The 27312-nt window shown below is 40.7% G+C and overlaps 1 protein-coding gene and 1 long non-coding RNA gene across 8 annotated transcripts in view; one reads left to right on the plus strand and one right to left on the minus strand.

Moving 5' to 3' along the window:
- Nucleotides 1-27312, minus strand: part of Ntng1 (netrin G1) — a 364316-nt gene that overhangs the window by 150623 nt on the left and 186381 nt on the right. For all 7 annotated transcript variants that reach the window (NM_001106465.1, XM_087620415.1, XM_087620400.1 and 4 more), the window contains 1 exon segment: nt 5357-5997. In NM_001106465.1, coding sequence (NP_001099935.1) covers nt 5357-5997 — 641 coding nt within the window.
- On the plus strand, nt 2799-18175 carry LOC120100921 (uncharacterized). Its single transcript, XR_015672442.1, has 2 exons — nt 2799-3047; nt 13615-18175. It is a non-coding gene; the product is annotated as an uncharacterized LOC120100921 (long non-coding RNA).

Raw genomic sequence — 27312 nt, forward strand, 5'->3', positions numbered from 1 at the left:
TAGGACCTCTGGAAGAATAGTCAGTGCTCTGAACTGCTGAGATATCTCTCTAGTACCATTCACAAATGTTTCTGCTTACTCAAGAATATATAGTTTGGGTACTAACTTCTTGGCCTTGTTCTACTTACATAAACTCCAAGATGGTGATATTTCATTGGTTATGGTTCTGAGTGCTAAGTATGACTCCTGGGAGTGGGAAGATATGGAGCTGTTCTCCCTGTGACACCCTGGTAATATAGTTAGCTTTGTCACTGTCCTGTTTCATACCCTGTCTTCTGGCAAAGGAGACAGGGTTGGCCAGGCCTGACCTAAGCCCTCCACATATATTTTACAGTTGTCCCAACAGTGGGAGCGGAAGCTGTCTCTGACTCTATTGCCAGCCTCTGGGATGCTTTCCTCCTACTGGAGTGCCTTGTCTGGTCTCCATAGGAGAAGACGCACCAGGCTCACTACAACTTGATATGCCATGGCTGGTTGATCTCCATGGAGGCCATCTCTTTTCTGAAGTGAAAGGGAGGAGGAATGGATGGGGTCTGAAGGAGGGGAGTTGGGTGGTGGGGCTTGGAGGAGAGGAGGGGCAGGAAACTATGGTCAGGATATATATGTTAAAATAGGGCTTCTGTCCTAATATCCTTAGAGTCATTCCTAGGGGAAAGCACCACTGGAAACAGGAAAGAAAGTAAGTAAATTGACAATTAATTTATTAATTAATTAATAAAATATTTGATTTCTGTAACTGGGAAAAGGTTACATTTCAAAACTTTCAGGGGGTGTCTGAAATCAAAGAGAGCACTGAGTCCCACACATACTATGTTTATCTTATGTGTACATATCTGTAATGTTTAAGTTAGAAATTTATCACAGTGTCTAACATATTATATATTCCATGGCAAATGTAGTTATAACTACAGCATTTAACAAAATCCACTTGAAACTTATTAATTACATATTTCTGATACTTTCTAAAATCTTTGCACTGGACTCAATGTAAACTTGAGAAAGCTAAGCTACAGAGAAGAATACTGGAGAGTATTCGTTACTGTGCCAGCCAGCATGTAAAGGAAGGAGAGCAGGCACCGGATGGGATGAGAACAGCATTCACTACATCGAAAGGTGTGGGTCACTGCTAGGAATGGACTTTCAAATACAAGAAACTGGGATGCTGATCAGATGTGAATACTTCCTTTAAGTCTACCTTCCTGTTTATGCTGTTAAGAGACATTCTATTATCCAATGTCCAAAGCCAGTAGTTTGATACATTGCTGATCATACATCTCAAAAACAAATGAGCTTATTATCAAATGCTCATTTATCTTTCAGATTTAAAAAAAACTATTATAATAAATCACACTACTTCCTCAATCTTACCTCCAGGAAGCACAGAAGAATATGGACTTTATATTCTGATAGAAACCCGTGCATCTGACAAGGATTCAGGTTTAGTTAACTTAATTGCGGAAAGAGTGCTCAGACAGAAACACGGTGTTTGAAAACCTAAGCCTCCCACTGTGTAACTCAGAAACATTTTGGACACTATAGACTGAATGACTTTTGAATTTAACCCTGTCTGTATGGGGAAAAATGTTCAGAACAAACATGTCCTCTTCGTTTCTCCTCTCACCTCTCGTTCAGGTACGCTTTATTTCTGCACTGGACGAACTCTTGGCCATTAGAACCATCTTCCTTCAGCAGTTAATTAACGCAAGTACCATAATTTAATACAGTTAATGCTACTTGATGCCCTTTAATGTACCTTCCATTAGTGATATTATTGTAGTATTACCCTGTAAATTAAAATGAGATCAAGACTAAGAGAGTGGCTCTTTAATTAAGGTCCTGGCACACCGAACTCCTCTATTATTCACTAGAGAAAATCACCCTGATTTACTGAAGCGGACAGCCATAAGTCAGAATTAGCCCATGAAGATTATTAGGTTTATTGAACAATGTAAGTGCCATGGAGTTGCTGAGATTGCCAGTAGCACTGCTTCTTCTGTTTCCTCTATTATCTTAATAAATACTCGGCGAGAAGAGGCAACTGAAAGCAGAAAAGGCATGTGGCAAGAGAGAAATACATTTTATAATAATATCATAGTTTTTGTCATCAGCTCAATAGATACTGGATATATCACATGGTAGCAAGAGCCTAAAGGATCCGTTAATCTAATGACAGTCAAAACATTGCTTTTAGGTGGAATAACACTAGTCAATCTCATAGTTTAATATGTTGAGATGGAAAATATATTTTCTGTTGCCGGTTTTGCAAACATTTATATCTGGTTTCCATCCACATTTTATACAATAGTTCATATAAATTCCCACATTTTGCTTGGGTGGTATTGGAAGTGACAACAGGAAAATATCATTATTAATCCTGGATACAAACACATATAGACATATAAGATTCCATGACTGTGTGGTCATGGGATGATGGTATAGGTAAGGTGTGGGAAACAACATCCTTGCTTATATTTTGGAAAATTTAGAACTTTCTCTTAGACATCATCGTCTAGCAGGCAAGCTTTGTATAGATGGCTTGTCATTTAAGGGAGAGATAACGGAGGACATTAATCCTGAAAGCTTCAAGGGAAAATAATCATGATGGTTCTAGGCTGGGAGGCCTCACGAACCACCATTGTTCAGCTTTCTGTTTACTGGTTCCATCATAGGCAAATATTCCTTACATAACTTGAAAGCTGGAGACATGCCGGAGCCATCAGGCCTTGCTTCTTTGGTCCCTCCCCCAGGACTAAAAATACTCCAGCCATCTGGTGCCTAGTGCAGTACATGCCAGCATCAGTTTGCCCTGAGGAGTTTGGACAGAGGGTGGAGGTGACAGAGCAGCACCGTATGGAAGAACCTCACCTCTACTGGACCTTTCTTTTTTTGCCCAGCTGCTTCTCCCTAGCTCACAGCGATCTGCTGAACAGAATGACAGTGGAGGTGAGACCAGGGAAGGCAGCTTGATAGAATCTGGGTCCAGCTCAACCCTCCCAGCCAGTGAAAAGCAGCTGGAGGTCATTGGTAAGGCGAGGCTTAAGAGAAAGGTGAGAAGTCTGGAGGGATTCAGTGTTCTTGGCATGCCACCTTTAGGAGATGGCCTGTCTAACTCCAGTGGAGCATGCATAAAGCTGTCCTTAGCTCGAAAACGTGTTGTACACTTTCTTTCAAAAGAATCAGAGAATAGAAAAATGAATTTTCAATGCAGAAAATAAGCTCTAACACTGGTTATTTCATAACTGAAAACCTCTGAAAGGTTGCCTTTCTGACAAGGCCAAATCAAAGCTTTTGGGGTATAGTGATCTCTAGAAACTCAAGTACACATTAAGGAGTCTTCAAAATGCCAGAAACTGGCCTACCTGGATTTAATATAACAAAATCACATAAATCTCTGGCTATTAATTTTGAGCTTTATTCTTTTAGTCATTGTATTTGTCACTTGTTGTTGTTGTGCTATTGTTAAAATATCAAATATTTTCATAGAGTATATGTAAACAAGAATAAATAAGATCACACTTTAAATTGATAGTCTTTGACAAAGTTGTTCCTGGATGTAATGGAGCATTTTGGTAGCACGCACACTCAACTCAGAGAGGACAGTCTCCCATCGTGCTGTCATATCGTGCTGTCATAATCTCCTGCTGATCCATGCACTCTTCTCTTAACACCAGGGGACCCAAGCTCAGTGCGGGTATCAATATACCAGGGCATAAATTTCTCAAAAATATTAACTTGCTTTTAAGATATTGTCATCATACATCACTGAGACCTTGGTCAAAAGTTGACAGTAAGGCCCAGAGATAAAGACTCTTCACTGGCCATGAGGAACACAGCACTAAACAGAGGGGACACCCACAAATTCACGCTATTTTTTTTCCAAAATTAACATCCTGTAACCTTAGATGCCTCTCTAAGCAGTAATTACCACTGCATCTTTTTTTTATCACTGTGACACTCAACAACAACAAATGCCTATTCATTAACATGTGGCAGACAACTCTCTGAAGGACCAGAGTCTCAGCACCTCCAGTCTCTGAGGACTAGACAGACCTAAGAGAATCTGAAAGCCAGCCAACTGAACGAAGCCTGATTTATCTGGGCTTGTTCAATTGCTTGTTTACATCCATATGCCAGGTGTAACATTTATACACTTATCCTCCTATAGTTTCACAGTTTAGAAATGATTATGTTGTTGTTTATATTTCTTTATTTCCCAGCCATTACCTCATGCTTCCGTTCCCATCATGCATTGCTGAATGAAAACTCTCTATGTTGATAGTTTTTGTTCTCATTATTGGAGTTTTTTCCTCAAACATCTTCAAATTTTTGTAACTTAATTGTAGTTTTTTTTTAATTTCTAAAACCAGGTATCCCCAATTGTAACCAGTGATGTTGCAACTCTCAACCATCTATACTTGACCTATAAAGAGTCTCAAGTCCGTATTTTATAAGAGAAATATTGTTTATTACAATAGAGGGAAACTTACCATTCTTAAAGAAATAGATTTTACTTCTCAGATGCTTTTGAGTCTAACACTGCACAGTGATTCTTGCTTGCATTGGGAAATGCAAGCTATAGCCTTGTTTCCTTTAACCTTCCAACAGATCAACCAGCTTCACTATGTTGATGAATTTAGCATCACCTCTCCTAGGGAGTTCATTTGCTTCAGATAAGATACTTATGTTTTCCTTTGTTTAAATTCTAAAGACTGCCTGAAGAGTGACAGCCAATGTGGGTTTACAAATCATCATTGAGCCAAAGGGTCTCAAATGCCTTTAGAACTTGCTAAGAGGCTCTGCCAGAGCGTGGCAAATACAGAAGCACTTGCAGCAAACCACTGAACTGAGAACTGGTCCCCAGTGGAGGAGTCAGAGAAAGGATTGAAGGAGCTGAAGGGGCTTGCGACCCGTAAGAACAACAATGCCAACCAACCAGAGTTCCCAGGGACTAAACCACTATCCAAGAGTACACATGGGCAGACCCATGGCTCCAGCTGCATATGTAGCAGAGGATGGCCTTGTTGGGCACCAATGGGTGGAGAGGCCCTTGGTTCTGCCAAGGTTCTACTGGCCACTGTAGGGAATGTCAGGGTGGGGAGGCAGGGGTGGGTGGGTGGGGGAACACCCTCACAGAAGCAGAAGGAAGGGTTTGGGATAGGGAGTTTTAAGTACTGGGAAACCGGAAAAAGGATAACATTTGATTTAAAAAAAAATCCAATAAAAAAAGAGAACCTACTTGCTTAATGATGCTCCTCAGAAATAAGGAAAAAATGACTTAAGTCATTTTATAACAGTGGGCATAATTTTTGGACATGGTCATTTTTTTTCCATTTACGATGGACAGGTGTTCTCTTACCTTCCTCGCACCTTTATGTCTGAGATCGCATAAAAGTAACGTGCCAAATGTAGTTCATCTACAAATATTTCCCCAACGGCGGGTCTCAACAGCCTGATCCTCAGGTCCGTGACTGTGAAGAAATCTCTGAGTTTCTTGGTTGTATCCAGCTGTCCATAGAGGGAAGCCATATTTCGTAGCCGAGGTCCAGCAAAAAATGCAAACCTGTCTTTGATCTCGAAGTGGATTATTTTGCTATTTGTGGAGTACCCAGTGGAGTACTCTTCTGTGCAAATGATTTCTAAGACCGTGTGCTGGGATAAATCCTTCACGGATTTCGGGTCCATGTGGAATGCATGTAGGCAGTCCGTGGCGTAATACTGATAGGGCTGCCATGTTCGTCCGTAATCCAGAGATTTCTCTAGGATCATTTGATCTGGACGCCCCGATTCAAAGGTAATAACTATGTTGTCTGTGAGTTCAATGGTTTTGCTCCAAGACAGAGTGATGTTAACCTGGAGAGGTTTGGGGTATTCCTTCCAAGTAGCAGACTGCCAAAATGTGGAGGGATGTCTTCCTTCAAAATCAAACATCAGCTCAGGAGGGTGTGCCAGTTCAGGGGTACTCGCATCACACTCATTATTGCACATGTAAGGGTTGCCCTATGGAAGACAAAGAAAGGAGGGCACATTAAATACTCATTGCTAGCAAGCTAGGACAGAAAACAATAACAAAAATCACTAAACATTTCACTTTCCCTAACTGGATTTTCCTCTAAAATGGCCTCTAAAGAAAGTACTTTGCGACTTTTTTCAGTGTTCAATTCTTAGCACCTATGTGGCATTTCACAGCTGTCTGGAACTCCGATGGACCATTCTGACCTCCACAGGCGCTAGGCACACCAGAGGCACACGGACAAACAAAACACATACAAACATAACATATAAAAATAAATCTTGCAAAATTAATATAGTAATGGTTTGTCTTGCTCTGGACTTCAAAGTACGAGAACAGTTTCTTTATCCCATGTGTGTTAGACCCAGAGTGTGACCACAGAGACTCATAATTGCCTGATGCCTCAAGCCTTCTACTTCCTCCTAGGAAGGTAGGGGGAATCCTTTCTTGACTTGACATTCCTTAGAACATGGTTTCTTTTTATTATTCATTTTTGCAGTTAGCATATAATTATAGCATTTCTCTCTTTTCCTTTCTTCCTCCAACTCCTCCGATATATGTTCCTTGCTCTCTCTTAAATTCAGGGCTTAAAAAATTGTGTGTGTGTGTGTGTGTGTGTGTGTGCGCACGCTTGCGCGTGTGTATTCCTAAATACATCAATTCAATCTGTTCAGTACCTATGATGTTACTTGTATATAAGTTTTTAGGGCTCATTATTTGGTACTGGATGATCAATTAGTGTGTTTTTCCCAGGGAAGATTATTTCTTCCACTCTCAGGATTCCTTAGTTGCCTGTAGTTCTTTGTCTACTGATGTCATCCTGATCCAGGTCTTAGTAAGTCATGGTTCTTTAACAGCTCATGTTTCAAGCAGGGTTTTAGAATTAACCATGAATGCCTAGCCCATGTCCTCTACAGTCATGGATACCCTCATTAACATTCAGCTTCCTCTTGGCTTTGCCCCCAGTCCATCATACTGAACTGGGTCCCTGCTTCATAAAATCTGGTTTTAAAACATTTACTTTATTCACCACAAATCATTAAAATGTGGTACACTGCAGGCTCTGGGGCTTGGTCCAAACATCTGGCATCCTAATAGCTAGAGATGAGAGGAGAGCGCAGGAATGTCTTGGACTGAGAATGTGTTCCAAGCAATGGGGCACAGAAGCCCACTATAGTTATGCCGCAGTATTCTCAAAGGATTGGTTCCAGGTCCTCCATGGATACCCAAATCTGCCTAATCTAAAATCCAAAGCATTTGCATATACCCTCCACATACTTTAGATCATCTGGAGATGATTTAAATGTAAATGTTATGTAAATAGTTACTACATCGCATTCTTTTGGGAACATTGACAAGGAATAATCTGTATGTTTGCAGTGCTGAGCTAACCATTCTGGTCTTGACTATGCAGCACATGAAACCATCAAACAGAGAACATTTGCAGAATGAGGACCTGTAAATGGCAGGAGGCTGCGACACAGGGTACCTTCAAGTTGCTTATTCTAATGAATCAACACAGTACTCTACAGGGGCAGAGTCATGTTTTGCCATTGGTAACTTTCTGTATACTGCCCCCCCCCAACCCTCATGTCTTCTTTCTACTACTCCTGGCTGACTGCAGATGTTGACGGTAGATGTGGACCCTTGATGGTTGATGGTAGGTTGTGGGGCACCAGCTCTAGGCGATGAAGAAGGTGCTGTACCAAACTTGACACTTGTATGTTTATTTCTTTGCACCAGCTAGGCAGCTCCCAGTGAATGTTGATTATTATTTTCCTTACAAATGCTGCTTCCTTTACAACCCACTCAAACAAGAAGCTGGAAATAGAGCTTCTTGTCATGTCACAAGTTGTAATACTGTTTCTGCTACCCTAAATGTTTCTTCTATGTTGTAATGCTGCTTCTGCTACCCTAAATGCTTCTTCTATGTTGTAATACTGTTTCTGATACCCTAAATGCTTCTTCTATGTTGTAATGCTGTTTCTGATACCCTAAATGCTTCTTCTCAGCTTCCAACAGCAGAATCTATAGAGAGGGACACAGTATTTCTTAATTCTTCTTTACAAAGAAAAGCAAAGTATAACATACAAAGTCTGCTATTCGGGTACAATATATAGTCTTCCTTATTTTCAGGGGATATATTACAAGACCCTTAGGGAATACTGAAAAACTTCTGGTATATATGTTTTCCCCTTACCTATGAAAAAAGTATTTATAATTTTGTACAGTAAAAAATTAACGATGACTCATAATTAAACAGAACAACATGTTAAAAATAAAAGCTATGTAAATGAGGTCACTCTTAAAATATTTTTACATTCTCTTCCTTCTTAGGCAGATATGGACTGCACAGTGTCCATGTGATGAAATGCCTTAAATGGGGGATATGAGTGGATGTTCTTGATATAGTGCTAGGCTAGTGGGATATGAATACTATGAGGCTGGGGATTGCTGCTCTGAGAACTGAGCCTGCTACTCAGTGACTAATCAGCGGGCAGTATCTGCTGTGTGAATACACAGACAATGCTATTCTTATCCTCCAAGGGTGGGATGGATTCAGACAGTAAGAGATTTCATCACGCCACTTACATCAGTGCACAATGTGAATCTGTAACACATTGTCTATTTCTAGGTTTTCCCATCTAACATTTTGGACCCCAGTTGACCACAAGTAGCTGACACTATGCAAAAAGAAACTATGGAGAAGAGGGGTTACTATAGTTCCCTCATTCTGTTCTGGGCATTGGTGAGCATCATTGGCTGGAAGAATTAACATTCTCATATGGTCCTCAGTCTTTCTCTTGGAATTACACTTAGAACTCCTTTCTTATTCTTTTCATGAAACTGTGAGCTTTTGATCATATCGTCTGTTGGATGTGTGAGATGGATCTCAAGCAATTAATTTACACTGTAGATATAGACACTCAGTTACCTGCTGACTCTCGTGAAATACAAGATGGAGACTGAAGAGTTGCTGTCTTCCCTAGAGGCAGCCTGCCCTACCGAGTCAGCCAATATTTTCCCCCAATTCCCCATTAAAGCAATTGAATCCGAACATTGGCAACAGGTGTGGGGGACTCAGGTCTAATTGAGATGAGGCAGGAGAAAGGAGAGAAGGGATATTATGTGAGGAACAGAAGTGTTTTAAAAATATACTCAAGAAATCAGTGATAATGGAAATGTTGCTGTACTTCTTTCTCAAATTTCAGTTCCCTATTCCTGATCCCAGCGTCTGCGCCACTATTTATAGGCCTCCCCTTCAAAATGAGCTGGGGCGGGAGGAGGGTGGGAGTGGGGGCGGGTAACTTTCTGTTCCAGGTGGAATAAATCACCAAATTTATTATTATTTAAACTCTCTTAAGCATACCGGAGCGCCAAATGCAAAGCTCTGCAAACTGGCAAAGGCTTTTTATGGAGGGCTATAAATATTGTGGAATCTGTCAGGATTTATAAATTCCAAATAGATGTAAATGCACACTTTACTGGAAGGGGTCAGATTTACAAAGATCATACCTTTATTTGAAATCTACTTTTAAAATATGGTGGCTTCAACACCTGTCAGCAGGCAGCCATCTCTATAACCTCAAATGTGGATGCTAACTCCTTCTTCCTGACTGGAGCACCTTCACTTGTGGCCAGGAGTGAGAACAAAAGAAGGTGGCTTTGTTAGATTCACTGGAGGGAATAATCGTGCCTTAGTATTAACTGTTGGTGGAAGACAGCACATGTTCACCTTCAGCCTTCATGTGCAAAGATTCTCAGATGGGGGTCAAGGAATTAGGACCAAAGGAAGTAGAGGCACTTCAGTCTGATTCTGGGGATGCATAAATACTAACAAATCCCTTCTAAAATAGGTTGTTGAAGACGTCTGTCTAAAAGGCACTCACCCATTCATGGAATTAAAGGTCAGGTCAATACCCAGGCCCATTCAGTTGGCAAAGGCACTTTGCATATCCTGTCATTTCCTCCCTCGGAGTAGAGGGGAATCAAGCATAGAAAAGTGTTGGGAAACTTGCCAAAATCACTTGAAGAGTGTAAGAAGCAGAGCCAGGAAGAACCCCTGATATCTACACCCAAGTTCCCATCTTACAACTTTGCCTTAGAAGCAGTGCTGACCAGTCCTGAGAAAGAGCCCAAAACCCAGTGAGTTGTTTTTAATTTTTTAATTTTGAAAGGCAGCTTAAGATTGTGTTTTAGCTTGGATGAGCATCATGCACATCTGAGACACCTTGAAATGAGAAACCTTGTCTAAGGATGCTTGAGCCTCACTTGGAGGAATGGAATGGTAATGAAGGAAGAAGGAGGGAGAGAACTGGGTGGGAGGGGTGCAGGGGGAGGGGGGCTCAATGGCCTTGAGAACAAATGGAAATCTACAACCAAGGGGGGAGCTAGGATGTGTCTCCAGGAAGAGACAGAGACTTCAGATAGGGGAGGGACCCAAGAATCAATGCAGGTGTCCTAACCTGTGACTCACAGAATTGGGGATATAGAGCCCGAAGAGAAGAGGCTGCCTCCTATGGCCAGGCAGAAACTCTGGCAGATAGATAGGGACATTAACTTTTCACCCAAAATTTATCCTGTCTACAGAAAATGCAGGGATTTGGGATGGAGAAGAGACTAAAAGAATGCCAACCAACAACCAGGACAACGTGAGGCCTATCCCATGTTCAAACAGCAAACCCTGATACTGTTAATGATATTACTCTGTTAAACTTGCAGACAGGAGTCTAACACGGCTGTCCTCTAAGAGGCCCCACCCACCAACTGACTCAAACAGAGGCACACACCCACGGCCAAACATTGATTATAGCTTGGGGAATTTTATGAAAGAACAGGAGGAAAAATTGTGGCCTCTAAGGGAAAGGGAATTCTACAGAAAGACGAGCAGAATCAACTAACCTGAACCAATGGGGCTCTCAGAGACTATCAACCAAAGAACATACGTAGGTTGAACCTAGGCCTCTCCCCACATGTGTAACAGACATGCAGCTTGGCCTTCATGTGGGTCCTGAACAAGTGGAGCAAGGGCTGTCCCCAAAGCTGTTTGTTGTTGCATGTGTGATGTGTTCTTCTACCTGGGTTGCCTTGTCTGGCCTCAGTGGGAGAGGAAGCACCTAGCCAACAGATCTGAAGTGCCAAAGCGGGGAAACAACCAGGAGGTTCCTACTTGATCAGAGGAGAAGGGGAGAGGGGAGATAGAGGACTGATTGTAGGAGAGGGTGACAGGGAAGAGGGCAGTGAGCAGGATGTAAAGTAAATAAATAAATAAATAAATAAATAAATAAATTAATTAATTAATTAATTTTAAAAAAGCTGAGGGTTCAAGAGACAAGCAACAGTAGCAGCAGCAGCAGCAGCAGCAGCAGCAACAACAACAACAGAAACCTTGCCTAGTTTCACCAGCTTTATCTACTGTCACTCAAGCCCCTCTTGAGCTAAATAACCTCTTTGTATCCTAAAAAGCTAGTGCCATCCTTTGAGATCCTCTATGTTATTCTTAGTATTGTAAGCATGCTAGGTTCAGAGGACATCTCACACCTCTACTTTAGTCCTTTCCTAAAGGCCACAGAAAGCCTGGGCTGTGATTTGTCTTTTGGGAAGTAGTTTTTGGTTTTGTTTGTTTGTTTTCTTTTTAAAATTTTTTCATTATATATTTCTTTACTTACATTTCAAAGGTTATTCCCCTTCCTGGTTTCCTGTCCATAAGCCCCCATTCCTTCCCCTGCCCCTCCCCCAGACGGGTATTCCCCCTATACATCCCCCTTATTGCCCTCCCCCATATTCCCCTGCACTGGGGGTCCAACCTTGGCAAGACCAAGGGCTATCCCTTACACTGGTGTCCCAACAAGGCTATTCTCTCTGCTACATATGCAGTTGGAGCCCTGGGTCAGTCCATGTATAGTCTTTAGGTAGTGGTTTAGTCCCTGGAAGCTCTGGTTGGTTGACATTGTTGTTCTTATGGGGTGGCAAGCTCCTTCAACTCTTTAATACTTCCTCTAATTCCCCCCAAGGGGATCCTGTTCTCAGTTCAGTGGTTTGCTGCTAGCATTGACCTCTGTATTGGACATGCTCTGGATGTGTCTCTTCAGGAGAGATCTATATCCAGTCTCTTTCTGCATGCATTTTTTAGCTTCATCAATCTTATCTAGTTTTGGTGGCTGTATATATATATATATATATATATATATATATATATATATATACCACATTGGCCTCGACAGCACAGCCAGCTCTGTGGGAAGGCTGACAAAACATAGTTTCTCATAGCTTCACATAGACCTGGTGTTTCAGGTACCTGAAAGGTGAGAGAAAAATTTCATATGTTCAACAATTCATATCGATCGCCCACTATATGACTGTACTAAAGGGGCTTGTCTGGGTTCCTAAGAGACAGCAGTGAACAAATTCTGGTCTTTGCTTTCTGTGGCGTTTCCTTCCCAGGTGGAGGGGAGGGACTAAGCAAATAAGTACACAGGCAACGCTGTATAACGCTATGTGGTGATAGGGACTATGGGATAATGAAGCCAACTGAAGGAGAGCGGCCTTGGGGGAGGAATGTTGATTGTAATTTTATCCTTCGAGGTCAGAGAAGGTCTCACTGATAACATGACATTTGAGCAGATTAAGAACAATTTGTAATTTACACAGGGGATCATCAGAGGAGGTGACCAGAATGACAGGTTCGTCCTTCATCTGACTCTACTCTTAGGGGTATTTTCAGCAGCACAGCAAATTTATTGCAATCGATGGGTAAACAAATCATCTGAAATGGGAATCTACAGCAAATGACTGCTGATACCAAAATAAATAAATAAATGAATAAAAATACAACAAACCCATCCACTCTTCCTCTTACTTCGCAGCACTCACACTCCGTGAGGGGATTGATGGTTTGATAGCTATTAACATAATTTACCCAGAGACAGGGACAGCAGGAGAAAATTAGCAGAGGATGAAATAAAGGGGAGGTAGGTAAGAAAGAAAACAAAGACAGCTAAAGGAATCAAAAATCTTACCAGCCCCGATAGAGCTGAAGGAAAGATTATTTGCGAAAATATTTAGTGTAAATATTTCACGTGGTTGTGATCTATAATACTGTTGTTACAGAGAATTATCAGTATGAAAACAATTCTTGTTAAAAGGATTAGGTTAATTAAATTTTAGACGCGCCAACTCCACCCTAATCCCTTCTAATAACATCAAGAATGAAATTTATGTAAGAAAATGCAACTTTTCCCTACTTATGAAAACAAAGACCCGTGTTTCTTGCTATTAAATCTCACAGATGCAGGCCTCTACATTGTAAGTAGTTACTCTGTGGCCCAGCAGGCAGCCTTAAGTAGTTCTTAATTTAAGATCCTTTGTCTATGGGAAAGCAGGAAAGATGTATGACTGGGTAGATAGTATTTACATCACTATGAGGTTTTAAATAATTAAACTCATGTCAGTATTAAATATCTTTATAACAATTAGAACATCACATGTAATACTTCCATTTTCAAAATATTAATATTTCACCTCTGGGAGAATTGAAATTACTTATTAATTAGCAATGTGTTGGCACAGTATAATGTTGTTATTTTTTCTCAATGTGCTTTCAGAATTCAAAGGACCAGTATGGCTGCTGATACGTGTCCCCTGTTTCAGTGGTTGGGGGCCCTTTCTTCTGCCAATTGGTATTTTGAAAGACCATCTTTTCACCTAAGCTCTGTGAGGCCTTTCAGAGTTAAAAAGAAATCGTACGTGCCCAGTATGGACTTGAAGAATTATCAGTTTGACTTTTTCTCTCAAGGATTTACCTATCATCAAACAACTGGGAATTACAGCTGGAAATGGAAATCGTACTCAGGGCCGATTGGTTGGTTGATGTTACTGGAAGTTCCATGCTGAACAGCACGTGCTTGCAGAAGGCTGTGGGAAACATTTGGGTTTACACTCAAAACTATCTTGGAAAACAGAGAGCTCTATTGACATTTTTGTCTGGCTTATCTTTACTCATATTGACCAGTGAAAGTCAAACAGAAAAAAGCAAGAAGCAGCGCTGTGGGATGGCCCACCCACTCGATTGCTGCCGTGTTTTAGAAATAGACATCACTAGCTATTTGCCGAGGTAAGACCTTTCCAAAGATTCCAGAACTGGCAGATTCACAGAGGAGCCATGATCCTAGAGTATGTTCTAACTGCCAGACTGTGGCACCATCTCGGGCAGACACTTCCTGTTTTACTTTCGCTTGTCTGCTTGGAGCCTAGGCTACCAGCTTCAGAGAGGCTGGTGATTGACGTCTTTATATGAGAGCTGTAATTATTGTAGTTTCCCCTGCCCCTTCTTGGAACTTCTCTGTCTCAGCCTCCTTCTGCCTCAGATGATTTCATGATTCACACATGGAGGACCCAGGTTTTCTGTTTTTTCTGAAGATATCAAGATATCCCTGAAATGGAACATGGGACTCAGGCTATTTTGAGCTTCCCTCTTTTGGTCCAGTAGCTCTACTACTGGCACTGGGAAGAAGCAGAAAGAAATTAGAAGCAGAGTAGTAAGATCCAAGAGAGAGGATATCTTTACCAGAAATCAGAAGAACATTTATTGGTACCACCAACATGAACACACTTTCAAGCCCTGGTGAGCACAGACATAGAGGAGAGGCCTATAAGGTAGCATGTTCCCATTGCCTGAAGGTCATTAAGAAATGAAGTGTTATGATACTGCAAGCGGAAGGAAAATCTCAACTAGTAAGACATCAGAGTTAGTACACTGGGTCTTGACATCGGGTGGATTGATGACAGTATAGCCTGTTATACTCTGAGTCTTCGAGATATTAGATATGCAAAACCTTTAGAACAAAATCATCTATGTATTTGTAAATGCATGAATCTCAGATTTTAGTTTGCAAAATATAGCACTCCAAGAATAATAGGAGACAAAAGGGTTTGTTTTTATAACTGTTGTTGTTTTTGAGAGAAGGGCCATCGTAGGTAGCACAGGCTGTTCTGGAAATATCCATGTAGCTTAGGCTGGCCTCAAACTCATGATCCTTCTGTCTCAGCCTTCAAAACTGTTAGTTTTATAACTTTGGAGTTTGAAAGTGATTGCTCCATTTTCTAAGGAACCCCTTTGTTCACGGTGGAGTCTCCTCTCCAGAGCAGGCACAGGCTTAATGTCTGATTGAAGTTACAGCTTGTTTCAGTCTGTTCTCTGACAGTACTAACACCTTGTGGACATTTTCACTCGAAAAATAAAGTCAGGACAGCTTAACCTTACCATAGTGAGAACACTGGGAGCCGCATCACAGATTGTGGGCCATAATAGACACCTGCACTAATCCCCACAGAAGATTATGTTCTGGCCTTTCAAACTGGCGAAGGTCACAGGGGTCAAGCAGACACATTTCTAAAAAGGAGCCAAGTGTGCTCTTCCCTCACAAGCCACACAAATGAATGGAACCTAAACCAATGTTTCCAGTGTTCTGGGGAGGAACAAAATCTCAACAGAACCAAGCCAAGAGGAAAAGGGATGTCTATAGGTAAACATTGTAATAAGGCAATATGGTGAAGGTGGTTGGAAAATGGCTTTTTAAAAGTTACTGTCTTAAAAATGCACAAATACTGGGTGAACTATTTTGCTTTATACGAAATCAGAACAGAGGTACAAAATAGAAATAGCTCAAGAGGGCAGAGGACACTTCAGTTAGAGCAGTTTATGGAAAACAAGGGTGGTTAGACACCACGCAGTGAGAGGTGCCATCCTGAAGGCACTGTAAGAGATGGCTGACTTGAGCCAAAAGCTCTGGTGCGATGCTCAAAACCATGTTCCTTCCTTTCTTCATGAAATGAACGGTCTAAGGCCAGCGAAGCCTGTTTTCTGGAGGCCACCAGGTGTGAGAGAATTTGAGAGGAACAATGCTATCCTTTGCTGATCATAAGAAGGAGGAAGGGATTCCTAATTTATGGACATCCAAAAGGATTAACTTGTCATGTGAATTCCTCATACTCCTCATTGATTTCAATCTCTTCCAAACTCTTCCCTTGCTTATGGGATACTAATTAAAGAAGAATGTTCACAACATTCTTTGTGAACATTGTGAACAACACGAAAATAGCAACATGGCAAGAACAGGGAGGGTGCACATTACACAACGAGCAAGCCCCACCCCCAGAAACAGCACTCTGTCCCTAGCAAGTAAACAGAGGCGTGGTGGACACCACAGTGCAGATCTGTGGGTTGGGGGTTGGCTTGTGCTAAACCCACATGATGGAGGAGGAGGAGGACTCTGAGGCTCTACAGCGGCATGATAATTTGCAGCCTGCTTCTGCCTCTGCTTGTTTCATACAATTTAACTTCAGAATTATGAGTTTATCTATCCCAACATTGAATCTCTAGTCAGCAAAAAAACAAAACAAAAACAAAAACAAAAACAAAAACAAAAAACAAACAAACAAAAAAACCCCAAACAAACAAAAAACCTGTTGCCTTTGACCCTTTAGCAGTCCTAGTAGCTCTCCACAGAATAAGGCACGGAACCTGGAGGCCAGCCACCCCTTGCCTCCCCCTTGCTCTCACTAGTGTTCATCCTCATGGTAATGGGCCTTGATGTCATCTTCATAATATTGATCTGCACACTCTACCCCAAGGACCTCTGATAATTTGTCTCTGAGGATAGGTATTGGCATTTTCATGGCAGACACCAGAGAAACATGTTTATTAAATTGTAAGGTGATCAGGGTGTCTCAATTCAGGAATACTGGATTGGATATTCTCACTAGGCAAATGGTAGACTTAAGCTTATGTAGTCAGTGACCCTCCTAAAAAGAGAATATTTCTTTTTAATCTTCAGCTCCCGAGGACTCTGTAGAGCCTAAAGCACTTGTTCATCTGTACCTCTGTCTTTTCCTCATCCATTTGAGAATTATGTTTGAATGTGTCACTGTGTTGTATGCCAAGAGAGAAACACAGTCCCTATTTCAACGAGACTTGAAGTTTAGTTGGAAAGGCAGACTCTAAAAAATAAATAATTATGATCAATGGAATGAATCACTTCGAGGGATAATTTAGTTTTGTGGAAGAAAATAGGGTCAAGGTCACTTGATCAAGGTGGTTCTCGACCTTCCTAATGCTATAACCCTTTAATCTAGTTCCTCCTGTTTTGGTGAACCCCACCCATGAAATTATTTCCTTGCTACTTCATAACTGTAATTTTGCTACTGTTATGAACTGTAATGTAAACTTTTGATCTTTGATATGGAATAGGATATCTGATATGAGAATCTCCAAATGGTTGTGACCTATGAGCCCCAGATTGAGAAACGCCATTTTAGAGGATCATACTTAACTCAAAACTTAAAAGTAAAACCAACAAAGAGAGAGAGACAGAGAGAGAAGGAGGGAGGGAGGAAGGGAGAGAGAGAGGGAGGGAGGGAGGGAGAGGGATATAGCAGATGCCAGACCTGAGCTTGGATAGAACATGAGGACCTGCAGCAACCACTGAGAAGTGATTGTTGTAACTAGATATTTGGCGGTCATTTTTACTGAGCTGTGAAATACTAGATTTGAAATTGTAAGGTGATCAGGATGTCTAAATTCAGAAACGCTGGACTTGATATTCTCATTGGACAAACGGTAGAGTTAAGCTTACATATCGCTCACTGTGTGTTCAACACTATTCTAAATGCTTACATTAACACGTTGGGATCTTCATAACAGTAATGGAGGTCAGCACTTTGCTCCTATTGTTTTGTAGATGCTGGAACGGAAGCACAAATCATTTAAATAGCTTGCTCAGAATCACAGAGTCACTAACCTTCACAGTGATTGTAAAACCCAATTAGTCAAAGGAGTCAAACATGAAACTGTTGTGCTGTATGCTGCTGTCCCTGTCTCTCTCTCTCTCTCCATCTTCATGATCATGAGTCAATATGAGTCTGGACCCCTGGGGCAGATATAGTCAATGCTTGAGACATTGGCTTAAGAAGATATTTGAAACTGAGGATGAATGAGGATGCTGGAGGTGGAAGAATTGAGATGAGGACTGTGTTCCAGTAAGATCAATGGCCAGTACTTGTTTGTTAGCTTCAAGGGTACTATATAGCTCTTTCTGGAAAAAATCATCTCAACAAATGCATATGACTCATTCTTTACTTTAAAAAATAAAAGATTTTTAAATTTTATGTCTATGGGTATTTTGCCTACATGCACAGGCATGTGCATCCCATGCATGCCTGGTGCCATGAATGTCCTGCAACTGGAGTTCCAGACAGTTGTGAGCGGCTGTGTGGTTGCTGAGAATTGAATCCAAGTCCTCTGCAAAAGCAGCCAACACAGCTGAGCCACGTCTCCAGCCCCTTAGTCTTTACTTTTTAAGTTGGTTTGAGTGGAGCAATTCTAGAATAAATGAGATGTTAAAATACACAAAGGGTAAATTTTAATTTTAAAACCATTGGTTTTCCTTTGGTATTAGGAGAAGATATTCTTCTAGCAAAGCGTTAATGCCTAGTGAGTAAAATCATAGTACAGTGCTTGCTAGAGGGAAGGAAAAAGCATTTGAAGATAAACTGTCTGTAAATGTACCTTTCTTTTATTAGTTTATTTAGAGCTGTGAGAAAATGAGCAACCCTCCCTCAAAAGAAAAATTCTTTAAAAAAAATCCATATCATCATTTAAAGTGGAATTACAGCAAGGGGTTAATTAGAGTGGAAAGATGATGACTTTTCTTCGCCTGATGTAATCCTTGTCTGGAGGCTCACTGCCTCAGTCTGCTAACCTAGGCTCAGTCCTGGAAGCTTCCAGCCTCCATACAGTCTTATCCAGGCCTAGGATGTTTTCAGCCTCTGAGACTTGCTGCTGAGTAAGCTCACCCTTCCTTGTTGCTTCTGGTCTCTGGTTGGCTGATTCAACTTAGCTTTTCTGGCTCAAAAGTCCTCTTCAAGCTGACTGATTCAATCTGGCTTCTCTATCCTTCTCTGATGCTCTGCTCTGCTTGGCCTCAAACTAATTCAAGCATGGAATTCTGCTGGGGCTGAAACTTTCCTACTGATCTGTTCCCCTAATCATAGTTAATGATTTTAGTCTCCCAGCATCTTTTCCTTTTTGCTTCCTTTACATGTTCTTCTTCCTTCAGATCCTTACAATTAAGATTTCCTCATGGCCCAATCTTTTGGTGTTTTTTTGCTTCCATTTCTCTTGTATTTCTTAGATATTTCATGCTGCAACTTCAACTGTCACTTGTTCTTTGATGAGCCTATGGTTCTGTCTCTAGTTCTTATTTCCCAGATACATTTCAGACACATCTATTCAACTTCCTATCTGAATATCATCAAAATTCTGATTCATTCATAGGAATCCCAAACACAACACATTGAAAAGTTAACTTTTTCTTTTCTTCTCCTTCCTGGAAATTACATGGATGCGGTGGCTTGAATGTGAAATATTTATCAATGTGAACATGATGCTATTTTGGTAGATTGTGGAATAATTAGCTGGAGGCATCCATTTTTTTATAATCTGATCCTTCTTTTTGTCTCCTCTTGCTTCTTGACTGTACATGCAATGTGACCAGCTATCTCATAGTCTCTAGCATTGTGGACTCTTCCCCTTAAATTATAAGCAAAGACAAACCCTTTCTTCCTTAAGCTGCTCCTTGTCAGGTATTTGATCACAGCGATGATGAATTTGACCAATACGATTGCTCTAAGCAAGGATGGCTTGACTTGGATAGTATTGGTACTAATGATATTTAATCTGAATCCAGCAGTGAGAACGTATCAGACAAACTGAAACTGAGGAGGCTTTATACCAATGAACTGCTCTTACAAAAAGTAAGCCTTCATTAAAGACAGAGGAGCAGGGCCAGATGCCAGATTTACAAAGTAAACAGGTGCTAATGCCACCCCCTTCCCCCAAAAACCATTTTATTTAAACCTGTAAAGAGACATGTGATAGAACTAGAATAGTGGTTGAGTATTATATCCCAGCAGAAGGTCCATATTAATTTTCCACTTGAGGTGGTGTAAGTATAATTATGTAGGAGCATGTCACCACTTGTGAGAGATTACAAGGCATTAAGGTGACAACTTCTGCTCAAGTGATTCTGTGAAAAAAATGCTTTTTATATCACACACACACACACACACACACACACAAAACTTCTGTACGTTTGAGATGTAGACAAATGCAATGATGGTTATTAGGTATCAAGCCAAGAAAGCAAATTCATAATTTTAAAAATCAAGTATCAGTATTAAAAAGGATTTTCCCCCAACAAGTCTGTAGCCTATATTTCAAAATGTATAAGAAATAGTTGACGAGTTCAATCCCTCCATTCCAGGGATTAGATCCTTGTGTCCTCAGCCGTGTTTAGTACCATGTATTTGTTACATCCTTACATGGAACTCACTCAGGTCCCTCTGGTTCTCACTTCATTAGGATCGACATGATGCTTCTCTATAACTGAGGGTCCTGTTTGATTGGTTTTTGTCTAAATTCAGCTCCTTTTCACTATGTAATGTTTCACAAGCAAGTTTTTCAAACCCTGATTTTGTCGTTTTTAAAAGCCAATGACACAATGACAGTCTGTCCTTTATGATATCAACTTGATAAAACAGTACAGAAAGCATGTTAAATGCTTAATGTTTCCTTTGAATGCAGTTATGCTCGATAAATATTAGTTAGCATGAATATGCTCTACTTGCTTCCCTTGGCTAACAGAATAGTACCTGTTTGCCAAACAGGTTCCCAAGGCACAGCCCACTGTTACTGAAGGAGGAGTGTTCCTACCTCCACTATGCCTTTCATTTTCTAAACTGATAATTGCCTTAAAATTTTCTCCCGCTGTAGATCTTTAGAATTTTATAATCTGTTATCTGTGGAGCTGCTAAACAGATCTTTTAAAAATACAAATCTGCCTGTGTATCATGTTCTCTCTTAAAGGACAATTAGGGACAATTCAAATTCCTTAGCTGCATGTAAGCTCTTCCCAGGCGTGGCCTCTGAAAGCATCTTTTGTCTTGTCCATATTTGTTCATGTTCCATGCACGAGTCATCCCAATGTGGGGGAAAGGCAGTTATATTAAATTGCAATTATTTTTTTTATTAACTTGAGTATTTCTTATTTACGTTTCAAATGTTATTCCCTTTCCCGTTTTCCGGGCAAACATCCCCCTAATCCCTCCCCCTCCCCTTCTTTATGGGTGTTCTCCTCCCCACCCTCCCCCATTGCCGCCCTCCCCCCAACAATCACGTTCACTGGGGGTTCAGTCTTAGCAGGACCCAGGGCTTCCCCTTCCACTGGTGCTCTTACTAGGATATTCATTGCTACCTATGAGGTCAGAGTCCAGGGTCAGTCCATGTATAGTCTTTAGGTAGTGGCTTAGTCCCTGGAAGCTCTGGTTGCTTGGCATTGTTGTTCATAAGGGGTCTCGAGCCCCTTCAAGCTCTTCCAGTTCTTTCTCTGATTCCTTCAACGGGGGTCCTATTCTCAGTTCAGTGGTTTAAATTGCAATTATTTTTAAGTTTCCTTCCATATAGAAGAATAATTAACACATATATTCACAGGAAAATATTTACTCATTTGAAAGAGTAAGAGAGACAAACAGAAAAGGAGAATGAATGTTTGATAGTATGGGATGAATGGATGGGAATTAAGAATTAAAGAGATAACCACGTTTAAAGAATTAACTGACCTCTCTAAGTTGTGTATAGAATTTATATGAAGATAGACACATTGTAAATAGGAAAAAGAAGTCTTGCTTCAAGTGCCCTGTCTCTATGTGATTGATATAGTCACTCCAGTTTCTGGTGAGGTTAGAGGACAATGACAGATTACAAAGCTGTAACTATATCCTAGTCCTTTCCTGGTGTTCACTTTCTCTTCATTTCCTCCATCAGTCAAAGCAGCGCTGTGTCTGTTGGTCTCAGAGTGGAACATCTCTTTTCCTGATCCCATCCTATTCAAGAAGCAGAACACCAAGAACTTGATTCGTTCTTGAGTGGCTGCAAACTGTGATGAAGGTGGGTGGGTGTAGCTTTCTAATGCCCAGTTATGAAGAGACTCAGTAGGAATGAGCCCATGTAAAGCCTGAAGTGAATGGCCATAGAGACAAAGGCCAGGCACGATTTGCTGCGGAGGAGGAAGGTGATCTTTGTTTCTGGTGGCCAATTAGAAGGACCTTCAAAGTTCTACTTAAATCCAGGGTTTGGTTCTTGACAAGTTAAATTTAACTCTTGAGGCCACTAAATTAGGAGAGCTGCTTCACAAGCTTATAAGCTGCATTCTATATATAGTTCTGTCTTTCTTTCTTTTTTCTTTTTTTCCTTTTAAACATGCGTTTGCTACCTGTATAGGTGAAGGCACAGAAATCATCATCTTCCCACTACCTGGTACATGAATAGCATATTCCAGGGACATGTGAGTTTACCAAATTTTCATTTTAAACCCTCTTTCCACCTCTTTTTTAAACTTTTTTTCTTTGTTCAGTTTTGGAGAGAGAGTGCAGTTGTGTAACCCAGTCTTGCTTCAAACTCACAGCAGTCTTTGTGCCTTAGCTCTTAGCTCTGATGTGATTTCGGTTCTGTGTGATACAGCTGAAATACAGACATGTCTTTAGTATGTACCTTCAATCTCTCTGGCTGGAATCCTTTAGTATACACCTTCAATTACAAACAGTAACATATATTTGAGGTGCAAAAAAGTGACAAATCAGAGACAGATTTGATAGAATGAACCAGAGATAGACATGTCCAACTCTAAGGAGCAAACCTATTTAAGAGCATTGCAGGGAGAGTGAAGGGATGTAGTCAGGTTAGTTGGGAGTCATTAAAGTGAGTGCCGTGCAGCAGAGTTGGGTTCCTGAGTTCGTGCAGTTCGGTGCAGGTCAGCAGAGGCAGTTGAAGGCAGAGAATAAGAAGGATCCAGAAGGTTAGAACAAATGGCCACAGTTAGTTTGAAGCCAAGCAGAGCAATTCAGTGAGAAGCTGAGAGAAGCCAGATTGAATCTGTGAGCTTGGAGAGAAGTTGGAGCCAGAACAGCTGACTTTAACCAGCCAATCAGAGTTCAGAAAGAACTAGAAAGGGTGAGCGTCTTCAGCAGTCAGCCTCCAAGACAATTACATCTGGTAAATAAAAGATACATTCACAAACTTTCTTTTCCGATGTAACTATTATTCCCTGTGGAGTTCGAATAGGTTCACCTATTTGAATGGTTAGCCTATGAGAGTGGCACTTGAGGTCTTATATATGCTTAAGCTTATATATGCCCAGTGTGGCATATAGTCTTCTTGTGTTGCCTTGGGATCAAGATATAGAACTCTGAATTTCTTCTCCCAGCAACCACATCTGTCTGCATGTTGCCATGGCATTATCAACATTATCAACCCTGATGATATGGACTAAACCTCTGAAACTATGGCCAGCTCCAATGAAATGCTTTCCTTTATAAGAGTTGTCGTGGTCAGGTTTCTCTTCACAGCGGTAGAACCCTAAGAGACTCTCTTACCCCAAATATTCCATTCTTAACATTTTTAACAGTGAAATAAATTCCCTTTAAATCTATTGTTTGTTTTTACATTCACCTTTCAGAATTTCCCGTTTTAAAGTTCATTCATAATTCATAGTATACTAATATGTCCTTAAAATAGGAGCATATTTTATATGGATTAATGGACACATCCTGGTGCATTAACAGCAACAGGTACCACCTTCACCTATTTGTAAAGGTGGTTGTTATTTTACCAGGGCCACCATCATGAACTGGAATAAATCAAACGACAAACAGTATTAAGCAACTGGCATGTGCCAGACACGCTCAACATTACAGATTAACTGAAGATAAGGTTAATTTATCTTGCGGTTGTGGTGCAGTAACATGACAAGAAGGAGAGAATACATCCTCTTAAAACAGGAAAACAGGTATGAGAGGGCATTGGGTTTTATGGTAATAAAATGATTGCCAATTTCTGTTAGCAGACCATATGTACAAATGTCTACTGTTAAAGAGGCATTTTATTAGACAGCCATTGTGAAGTATTTAAATGAGGTAAAGCCTAGGTTTTAGAAAATGTCTGTGCATTATCTAGGTGAAGAGGAGGGCTGTTATGTGTGTCAGTTTAATACAATTCCTTAAAACTCATGTCTTCACTCTACTGAGAAGAAACTGAGCTTCACAATGTCATGAATGTAGTAAAGGCGAGCTATCGAATCAGGTATACTTTATTTGGAAGTTCATAGTCATGCTGAAATAGGGAATCCATTTAAATATATAGTGGAAGCTGGGTTTAGATAGCACAAAAAGCTAGGTAGAAATTCTTTGAATTTAATGAATTAGAGAAAATAAAATCATCAGTGTTTTCTAGAAGCAGACATCATACATGGTTAGACTTTTTAAAAATTAGTTTTACAGATTTTCGTCTAGAGAGAGAGAAAAAAATCACTCAAGGTGAATTGAATTTTAGGAGTCGCTTAAGTTATGGAGAATAATTGAAAGTATGATTACAATCAAATTCTACTTATGGACATGTACAGAATTCAAGATATTGTCTCTGTATGTATCCTAATTTATACAACAAATGATGAAAAGTGAATGAATGCAAGCTATTTTGTGATTAATTTTTCTATTTAATAAAGTATGAATATTCCACAATATTGGAAGAGCAACTAAACGTCTTTGACATGTAATTGTCTATTTGTTGTATAAACTGATTAGAAATCAATTATAAATATGCACCCATTTTATTACAAATCTAAATGGTCCCTTCACATAAATACGCTACACTTGATCTTAGCCATTAGTCTTCAAACATTAGTTCATCAAATTGAAGTCATGTATGTATCAATTATACACGGAGAGATACTGTAGGCTAAGAATGGTGAAAAATCAGTCTAGAGCTGGTAACCTAGCCAAAGCTCAAGGAAGTAGGGAGTCTTTGTAAGAGAATGTCATGGTTACTGCTTCCTACAAACGGGGGTAGAGTGAAGGAAGGAAGGCTAACTAGGAACTAGTTTTAACTAAATGGGTATCAGAACATGTGGCTGGTGTATGTCAATTAAAACGAGATGACATACATTCAGCAAGTATTAGATTGATTGGAAGTAGAGAACAAAGAGAAGGCAAGAATCAGTGGTGTCTAGAAGATGAAATGCCCAAGAAGCATCAAAAATGGCGGTGATGAAGCTTCTATTTGAGCCTAGTGTAAAACTGGGACTCATTGCCCCATCCCAGCAGTTCTATTTGAGAAACATTAGTTTGACATCCAATGTAATTGAAAATGAGGAAAATGCCATGGAGATTCAATTTATAATGCACAACAAAGCAGTTTAAAATTCTCCATCCTCCTTTTCTCTCTAAATATCCCGCATGCATAATTACTGACCTGTAAATCTTCCCTTTCTCACTCAAAGCTCCCATTAGCTCAGTCCCAGGATCAGCTTGCACAGGCTCATTTCTGTCTCCTGCTTTCTTCTTCCTCCTCTTTTTTATCTCCTCTTAGTCTGTTCACCCATTTTATTACAAATCCAAATGGTCCCTTCTGTTTCTTTATATAGTCTCATTACACATTACTCGTTTATTAAAATACGGCTCAGGAGCCAAAGAGACAAAGCAAAACCTCCAGAAATTGGTGCAAGCAGCTGTAAACCTTTTAAGGAGATAAGTGGGTACAGTGGTGTTTTGAAGGTGAGGCAGTAGCTAGATACTAAAAATCTAGGTGAAGGACAAGGTGTGTGTCCTTCCCTACAGTAGTTACAAGAAGGTTGAAGGCCAAGAATAAATAACAAGACGAGCTTGAGAGAGAGAGAATGTGTGAACAGGGCTAAGAGTTTGTAAAAGCAAATAGAAACCCTTAAAAGGCAGAAGCAGATTAGGAAGAAGCTAAGTATGATCCACATTAGAGAGAGATTAGTAAGGCTGCTGTATGGATACTGGCTCTGGGCAAAGATGGAGCGATGTAAGCCTGGTCAGCTGGAATAAATGATGAACTACTGAGGACTATAATTCTCTCCTTTACTAAACACACAGGAATGCCTTGGTCAAGGTTTACCTTTCCATCTTGTAATACTGCCTGTGCCTCAGTTTTCTTATCCATACAATAGGACCAGTAAAGGCTCAAGTTTCATAGAACTTCTGAGGGAACTGAATGAATTAACCAGCAAAAAAAGTTAAACGGAATGTCTCCAACGTGACAGGATCTCAATAAATGCCTGTAAGTACTGCCATCAAGGTCACCTTTATCATTTATATTTGTGCATCTACAGCTTTTCCAACTCTGTCATCTCAAGAGTCTCTACCAACCTATAGCGCTCTCTTTCTCTCTATCTCTATTTCTCCCTCTCCCTCTCCTTCCCCTGCTCCCACACCTCTCTGACTCTCTCTAGATATATATATCTCAAACTCAAGGACCAACATTTGATACTACATTAAGAGAATGGACAACACTCCAGCTGCTATGAGGATGGACAACACTCGAGCTGTATGTGGAGGAATTTTATCTGTGTGTACAAAATTAATTTAGAAATTCTTGAACCATGATCTTTTTTTATTGGAGAGTTTATGTATTTATATTTCGAATGCTATCTCCTTTCCAGGTCCACCCCTCCCCATCCTCCCTTCCCCTGCTTCTATAAGGACGCTCTCCCTTTCCATTCACCACCTGCCACCTCAACACCCTGGTGTTCCCCTACACTGGGGAAACAAGCCTTCACAGGACCAAGGGCTTCTCCTCCTATTGATGCCAGACAATGTCATCCTCTCCTACATATGTAGCTGGAGCCTTGGGTCCACTCCCCCACCTCCCATGTGTACTCTTTGCTTGATGGTTTAATCCCTGGGAGCTCTGGGGATGAATCTGGCTGATTGATGTTGTTGTTCTTCCTATGGAGTTGCAAACTCCTTCAGCTCCTTCAGTCCTTTCTCTAATTCCTCCACTGGGGTCCCCATGCTCAATCTGATGGTTAGCTGTAACCATCCTTACCTATATCATCAGTAAGGCTCTGGCAGAGCCTCTCAGGAGACATACATATCAGGATCCTGTCAGCAAGCTCTTCTTGGCATCAGCAATAATGACTGGGTTTGGTGGTTGTATATGGGATGGATCCCCAGGTGGGACAGTCTCTAAATGGCCTTTCCTTCAGTCTCTGCTCCACTCTTTGTCCCTATATTTCCCTGTGAGTATTTTGTTCCCCCTTTTAATAGAAGGACTGGTCCATCTACAGTTTGGTCTTCCTTCTTGTTGAGCTTCATATGGTCTGTAAATTGTATCTTGGGTATTCCAAGTTTTTGGCTAATATCAGTGAGTGCATAGAAGAGGGCCACTCTAG

The sequence above is a fragment of the Rattus norvegicus genome, chromosome 2 (assembly GCF_021556685.1).
Source record: "Rattus norvegicus strain SHRSP/BbbUtx chromosome 2, alternate assembly SHRSP_T2T, whole genome shotgun sequence".
Lineage (NCBI taxonomy): Eukaryota > Metazoa > Chordata > Mammalia > Rodentia > Muridae > Rattus > Rattus norvegicus.